The sequence below is a fragment of the Rutidosis leptorrhynchoides genome, chromosome 1 (assembly GCF_046630445.1).
Source record: "Rutidosis leptorrhynchoides isolate AG116_Rl617_1_P2 chromosome 1, CSIRO_AGI_Rlap_v1, whole genome shotgun sequence".
In the NCBI taxonomy this organism is placed as follows: Eukaryota; Viridiplantae; Streptophyta; class Magnoliopsida; order Asterales; family Asteraceae; genus Rutidosis; species Rutidosis leptorrhynchoides.
This window is the reverse complement of record NC_092333.1, coordinates 40879404-40887372: the sequence shown is the minus strand read 5'-3', so window position 1 is coordinate 40887372 and position 7969 is coordinate 40879404. Positions and strand designations below refer to the sequence as shown.

Sequence of the window (7969 nt, the reverse complement as noted above, 5' to 3'; positions counted from 1 at the left end):
TTAAAATATTTACTCGCACATACTTTTGATGTGTATTTTTCTCTTTTTTGTATGCGTTTCCTGCCTACTTAAAGGGTGTCCTCTAGCCCCCGTGCGGCAGAAGCCTGTTTGGTTACAAGGCTAGTTATTAATGGCGGGCGAAGGGAATTGGCTTTCCCCTAGCCAAGCGCCACGCAGACTAGATGGCTGCCAAGTCGACTTAAAACTACAAGCATTGGTTTACTTGTGCGTAATTACTCTCGCATTGGTTTGCTTGAGGAACTCTTAAGTATAAAAGCATTGGTTTGTTTTTAGTTGCGTTGCTTACCATACAGCTAAAGTGCACATCTAGCACATGATAAAGCAATAACGCAGTAGCTTTTGAGTCTAAATTGTTAAAGGTAAAATTGCTAAAATATTGGTTTATTTTACGCAGTACCTGCGTATGCGCATGAGTTTTGGTTAACTATGCGCATAGGCATGCGGTCCACCATTTGTTTTGATTCGCGATATATAAACAATTAATACACAACGCATGCACAAAATAATATCATATATTACAATTAAGGTTATTAAAATCATTGTTTCACATGCCTGCCCAACACGGGACTTAGGGCGCAAATAATGTATTTACAATTGCCTGCCTAAGCATAGGACTTACGGCGCAAACGGTTACAAACAAAATCTAAAAATCCTCTTTGAGAAACCCATCAATGGGCATATTGGGATCCGCAGCGAACGCGTCTATTAGGGGGATCGGGATGGACTGGATGGCCTGCTCCGCTTCTAGGAGTGCCTCAGCTGTACCCTCTTTCAAATGTTTTCGTACAACCTCAGGGTATGGTAGCGTGAGGTCGCAGCCTTTGATCACCTCAAGCATGACCTTGTTATTTTCATGCCCTTTCACCGCATCGACGTAGGCGTTGAACTTTTCGGTGACGGGCCCCGAGTCCATTACCTTCTCCGCGATGACGGGAAGGGAGGTGCGAAGCTTTGATAAGTCTGCCTCCGCTAGCTCGCGGCCAGTCACCGCATCGTCCATCTCCCTGCGCACCCTTTTCAGTTCCACCCGCAGGCGCTCCATCTCCCCTTTAGCCTGGTCAACCGCCCCCACCAGCTCGCGGTTCTTTTTCCTTTCCTCGATCAGCGCGGCTTTTGTCTCCGCCGAACTCACCTCCACCGCCTTGCGCGCTTCTTCCGCGGCGTCCCTATCTTTTTTGACCTGGTCGACACCCGCTTGCAGTAGTCCCAACTCTGTTTCTTTCCACACGGCCACTTGATACAAATTGGTGGAGCGGAGGGCCTGATCCGCGAACATACCAAACAACACAAGGCCGTTCTGGACGAAGGCATTGAGAGCTTGGTGAAAGGGCAGTGCGGCTAGCTGATTGCGGAACTCTACCGGAAAGATTTGTTGCAGAAACGCAGACTGCTCTATGGCATTTTCGGCGGAGGACTGGGTGAGCTGTGCCAAGTTTGCCAATCGAAAGCTACCGGGTGGTGGGACTGGCAAAGAATCAGAGTCAAGGTGTATCGCCCTGTCCCTGGACGTGGCGGTAGCCTCCAGTTCCGGATTTGCCTGCGGCGGCGCCTGCTGCGTCTCCTTAATATGCTCTGCAAATCAGTAACTTGTTAGCACATGAAGTTAATCGTACGGTGTTTACGAAAGAAATGGAATGCTTATCGGTGATAGGAGGAGGAAGATCTGCGGATGCCGGATCGACGGGGACAAAGTTGTCATTCCGCATGTCCTCCTTTTGTTTAGGAGTTAGCTTCTTCTTCTTCTGCTTGGTTTGGGTGGCCTCGGCAGCCTTGCGCTTGTTGCCCGAGGTGGCAGGTGCTTCCACCTCGTTCTCGCCAGTCTTCTCCTGCTCAAGCGGCTCATTAACATTCTGCTTGCGGAAGGAGATGGCCGCAATCTCCTCTGCGGTAAGCACTTTCTTCATCTTCATCTCTGCAAGCATATGCGCAATATTAAAACATGTATGTATACGTTAGTGGTTAAGTATTCATATGCATTTATACTATTCCTACCCTTGCCATTCGGCGCGATTATGGTTGGACGCATGTTCTCCCATGGCCAGTGCGCGGATATCCTTCCCAACCGTAGCATAACGTTCCCATAAGACTGGTGCACAAGCTGTGCATTAGCGCACTCCGCTAACAGCTTCGTTTCCTCATCATCAAGGACGGGGGTTTTGTTCACGTCCTTAGCCATGCTTTCGTACAAGATAAGCGTTTGCGGAAAGTTGGCTCCAACAACAGATTGGTCAATGAAAAAGAAAGTTTCTTTCCAGTGACCCGCATTCGATTTTGGGGTTTTGGTGAAGTTTTGACGGGCGAAGAATGTGAACCAGGATTTATGGTGGTTGGCTAAGCGGTATAAATGGCAGAACACCTTAACTAAGGGCACCTTGTTGAGTGCAACGCACCACATCTCAAACAGTACAATCTTCCCTATTGCGTAAGGGTGTAATTGCCCTAACCCTACGCCAAAATGATCTAAAATGCCTAAAAAGAAGTCGGAAGGAGGCACCCTAAAATTTCCATTCTTAAACGCATGCTCATATATAGCTACCTTATTCTCCGGTGGTGAATGAGCACGTTGGTTAGACAGGGGTGGCACCGGATTGTACTGTGCTAGCGGTGGGTATTGTTTCACTAATGAATCAATATGCTTCTGCTCTATAATAGACACTACACTATCTACATATGTTTCGTTAGCCTTAGTCATTTTCTATAAAGTGATCGGAGAATAACTAACCTTTAGCAGTTGGCCGAATATTCAAGTTTTGATCGGAATTGAAATTGGCAGCGTATCGGGGAAGCTTGGTGCAGAAAAGTGGAAATGTGTGTGAACGAGGTCTATTTATAGTGTGGATTAGAGGCCATGTGATGAAACGGTCTCATCGTGGCTGTACACGTGTTATGCAATCAACGGGTAGCATTTTCTGCACGCGAGTGGATGTCAGGATGATATGGTTCAATAGGAGCGCGTGGCTTGGCACGCACCTGCCAACTTACACTTTACGTCTTGTCAGCCGAATGGGCTTCTGCGACAGTGACAGGCATTTAATGACATCGAAACACACGCGGAAAATTAAATGCTAGCCGTTTTCTTGTTTTTTTCTTTTTCGCTTAATAGTTTGATATCATATGTCTTGCGTCATATAACATCAAACTGGGGGGACATAATGATACCGCAACCCGTATGCGCAATGAGTATGTATGCGGGTACTCGCTAGCATGCGTATGTGTGCATTTGTATGCGGCATGCGGTATGCGGATTCGTGTCGAATGCCTTTGTCCCCGGTACAACGGTTACTTGGTTACCAAGTAAATATCTTTTTCATAATTATATCCGTGATTCAGGGGAGTTTGTTATGGAAAGGATTACCATTATCTCGGATGGTTCTAGAATTAGGGTTTGCCTATATATACAAACCCTAACTATCATTCTAACAACAATCACGTTACGTAACCATCATCTACTACACGTCTTACGTAACCAGCATCATCTAGCATCTTCTCAAGGTTAACAGGTTAGTTTCTCGTTAACTAGCACCTACGACCTTACTTGGGGCCTTCTGATCGACGATCGTTATCGAAGGTGGACTTAATCACTTGGCCACCCCGCCGACATCATCATGTCGGTCAGGGTTATTCACGGTAGCCGGACCGAAGAGCCTTGTTCTAAGATCCTTAAACCCACTTTACGCATTGAACCGGCATATTAACCCTACGGTAAAAATATGCATGATCAATTTAATAATTATTTTATATTTAATTTGAAAACACTATGTAAAGCACGAGCTCTTATATATAGGATTGAAGATTGAGCTATTGACTCAATCTGTGTGAAGATTGAGCTCAATCTGTGTGACGATTGAGCTCAATCTGTGTGCAGATTGACTCAATATGTGTGAAGATTACAGATTGAGCCAATCTGAGTGCAGATTGAGCCAATCTGAGTGCAGATTGAGCTCAATTTGTGAGTTCTATGGACTCTCTCCCAATCTTAGTTCTCTCTGTATCCCTTCACTATATATGCATATGGTGATGATCTAGAGAGAACCAAGTGTAAGAGAAAACTCAGAGAACTCACATAATGAACTTAATCTGTGTGCATATTAACTCAATTCCGTGTATAAATTGAACTTAACTAGTAAGGGAAACCCGCGCTTCGCGGCGGGATACTACATTTTCTTTCGCATATATTAGTTTTCAAATGTAAAAATGTAATGTAAATTAAATCAAATATGACATTTATCCCGGATTCATTCAGGTTTTAAAACGCGACCGCTTGCCCCTCGAGATGGTTAAAGGATCGTGTTCCTGCAATGCGATTCGAGTTTCCTCTCGAAAGTGCATACATGTGTGGCAAATGAGAGTATTCAATGGCGATTGTTGCCTTTAAAAAAAAGGTCAAATTAAGATTGTACTCCAATACTACCTTGTTTTAGTGTGTTTGCATTTGAAAGGTTAAGGGCAATTATGTCATTTTGCATGATTTGTGTACTGGTGTGCAAATGTTAGTAGTTGTTTCGAAAGAAAAATAAATGTTACTTGTTGTTTTTGAAAGAAAAATAAATGTTAGTGGTTGTTTTAACAATAAATAAAACACATCATCAAAATTTTATTAAATTACATCTTGATGGAATTAAAAATATTTTTACTAATGTAACTAAATCCACTTGTTAAAGTAAGAATTAATTATTTATGTCATTTTGCATGATTTGTGTACTGATGTGTAAATGTTAGTGGTTGTTTTGAAAGAAAAATATAAGGAAAAAATATGAAGACAAAAGGAATAGTGACTAACTATGTCTGTTAGTATGTAGATATAATATAATAATATATGTGCGAAATGACTCATCTATGTGCATATTTTAAGGAGTAACATATACTCTAACATATAACATCATCTTAATTTGGAAAGTAACAAGTTTGGAAAATAAATTTATGTTTATTTGGTCAAATGAAATATTTACAGCAACAGAATTTTAGAGTGCAAGGAATTGAAGGTCGATCTTCATCAAAATTATACCCAATTCAATTTAATTCAATTCCATCTTTCTAATTTGATTTCTTCGTGAAGATTAAATTAATGGGTTTCGTATCCTTCTTAGGAAGGGTCCTTTTTGCATCACTTTTCATCCTCTCTGCTTGGCAAACGTACGTTTTTCATTTCTTTTTGTTGTTATTATTATCAAATCATTTATCATATTCATATCTATACGAATTTTAAATGCGCTATCCAAAAATATATATACGTTTATATATACGTTTCTAGATCCAATTGTACTTGACATTAGAATTTTGGTAATATGAAAAATGATCGTTCCCTATATTTTCAGCTGATGAACGTACACACATACAATCTTATTTATTTGTTAGTATTAGATCGAATTCAATTGTGTTGTGTCATCTTAGGTTACAACATCGTCTATTGTGTTAAGCGATTAAAATTGCCACTAACAACTAGACTTAGAAATGCTTATAGATGTACGTATTTATCTTCCCAATTAACCACTTATCATATACTATGATAAACGTACAAGCGTGTTTTTTGAACTTCCAAATTTGCATTTTATTGATTCAATTCCATCGCAACTGCCAAAAAGGTGTAACCCAGTTGCTTTTGAAGATGGTGAATTTGCATGCGTATCCTAGGCTCAATCCTAGCTAGTCGAGCTTTAGAGAAACCTCATTTATCTAGATATAAACGGTTAAACATATGAGGTTATCCCTGTTCATGATACCCAGCTAAGGGGAGTAGTTTTTATTTAGATGTACACGACCTAATCGGTTGTCTAGTATGTGATCATTTCCAACCTATATACGTGGTCACTACAAGATATGTTACTAATGAAGTTTGAACCTCGGACCACTTGTTGGGATATCGGGACGACAAAACTATGCTATCTTGAGATGGTTGAACTATCTTACTGGGTCATAGGGTGAACTTGAGTTGCATCTCATTTGATGGCAATGGTTGGTGATGTCGGAGAATCAACATTTGGATGTGCATGAATTGGTTTTGAGTTTTGACTCACGATCGTATCTTCATTTACTGATTATATAATGCATTTAGCATGGCTTACGGATAGTAGTTTGATGAGATTGTTTGTATACAAAATAGTGTATATGGGTTCACATTTAAGGGTTGAGTTTTTGGTACACACGGGTTGCCATTTTAGCAATCTTGTTGTCTTGGTGTATCTCAATTAGTTTGGATTAATTGGATTAGATGTTTAGTAACAAACACATACTTATAAATAATGATTTCATTCTATTATGAAGTTCTAGAGGTATCTTTATATTCCAAATACTCGTTTAAATACATTGATTAATACAACTAGTTTTCAATTGATTGAACAGGTTCCATGATTTTGGTGACAATGGTGGTCCTGCTGCAAAGAAAATAGCCCCGAAAGTATCTTCCATTTACAGATTTCTAACCTCAACGTTTGGCAACGGATTACCAAAAATTGATGTAAGACCTTACCTTTTATGCAACTGGCCAGTCTTGGAGCACTATGGTCACTTTATTTACAGAACTATTTGTTTTTGTGCTCTAGTATATCGAGTTTATTTGATATCGTACATGTGCAGGTTAAGCATATTGTTGTGGCCTCGATGGCCATTAAAGGTGTTGGTGGGATATTGTTTGTTTTCTGCAGCTCTACTGGTGCCTATTTGCTGGTTTGTATACTTCCATTATTTGCATATGAGTCCCTTATAGGTCCATTCAATTAGGTCTCATTATGAGGGTTATTGTCTCTACTTATCATTTATTTACAGTTTATTTTAAATTAATTGGTTTAAGAATTTGACTTCATCCTGCTATGATTGATTGTTCTCCATTGTTGTAGATGTATTACTTGCTATTCACGACCCCAATCTTATATGATTTCTACAACTACCGACTCCATGAGCGAAAGTGTCAAATACTTCTAGCAGAGTTCTTACAGGTTCTTTAATTTTGGACTATGTAAAATTAGATTACTTTTTTTTTCAGATGACCTTTTTAAATTTTTTAAAAATATTAGAACTTTTGTAAGTTAACGGTGCTATGTGTATATGGGCAGAATGCTGCATTGTTTGGTGCACTTCTTTTTTTCGTCGAAATGAAGAAGTCATCACCAAGGAAGCAATTAAGGAAGAAGCCTCCAAAGGCTAAGACAACTTGATGGTCCATTCATATTGTCACTTTCTTCTGCATTTGTCGTCTTAATTGTGTGACTTCCATCATTAGACGAGGTACACAAAATAAGGATCGAAGTGAAATGGACCAAACGGTCTCGATCAATAATGTTCGTTGTATAGCTTTTTTGTTTCAACCCACCTCAATGTTATTTACGTTGACAAATATCATTTAAGTTATCATGTACTGTTGGATTGGATCTTCTACCTAAAAGGTAATATCAGTATGTTATTTTCAGAAAAAATATTTTATTGGTCGCAAGTCACATGAGAAGCAGGTACAAATGTTTATGAACCGTCCACAAAATATTGTTTTGACAATTCTTATTTAAAAGATGTATGCTTATGGTAGTTATAAGGTAGACAAGGACATAAGGTTATTGATTTACTATTTGCAATAGCATCTCTTCCTCCAAAACTTTGTCGATTACCGACACCAAAAAGAAGATATTTTGTTGCGAACTAATAGAAAAGTGATTCTTCATTACGATTTTGATTTGGTCAAATGGCCGAAAGGGTAACCTATGTTGTCAAATTTGACAATCAAGGTAACCCCCAATTTCAGTAAACTCAAAAAGGACTCAATTTTAATTTTTGCTCGCAAAAAGGACTGCGTGTTCAAATTTTTTAAAATTGAGGTAATATCAGACAATTTATTTTTTAAAAAATCGCGAATTTTTTCAAATTGAGACTTGGAACAGATTCCTAATGCTCCGAATTTCATTTTTTGTGAAGCAATTAAATCCAAAACATCACGAAAAAGGTTGAATTCCTTTCGGGCCAT

At 39.5% G+C, this 7969-nt stretch overlaps 1 protein-coding gene across 1 annotated transcript; it reads left to right on the top strand.

Annotated features, from left to right (window-relative positions):
• The first annotated feature begins 5086 nt into the window (after window positions 1–5086).
• Window positions 5087–7172, top strand: LOC139859160 (uncharacterized). The gene is made up of 5 exons (XM_071847962.1): window positions 5087–5154; window positions 6361–6475; window positions 6595–6684; window positions 6855–6953; window positions 7071–7172. The coding sequence occupies exons 1-5, from the start codon at window positions 5087–5089 to the stop codon at window positions 7170–7172; spliced, it is 474 nt and encodes a 157-aa protein (XP_071704063.1).
• The last annotated feature ends 797 nt before the right edge of the window (window positions 7173–7969 follow it).

Bases quoted from the DNA above. Each gene is read 5' to 3' on its own strand.
- LOC139859160 (XM_071847962.1), top strand. From the start codon at position 5,087: ATGGGTTTCGTATCCTTCTTAGGAAGGGTCCTTTTTGCATCACTTTTC. The intron at 6,476-6,594 runs GTAAGACCTTAC...GTACATGTGCAG, and splicing joins ACGGATTACCAAAAATTGAT to GTTAAGCATATTGTTGTGGC. The intron at 6,954-7,070 runs GTTCTTTAATTT...GTATATGGGCAG, and splicing joins TTCTAGCAGAGTTCTTACAG to AATGCTGCATTGTTTGGTGC.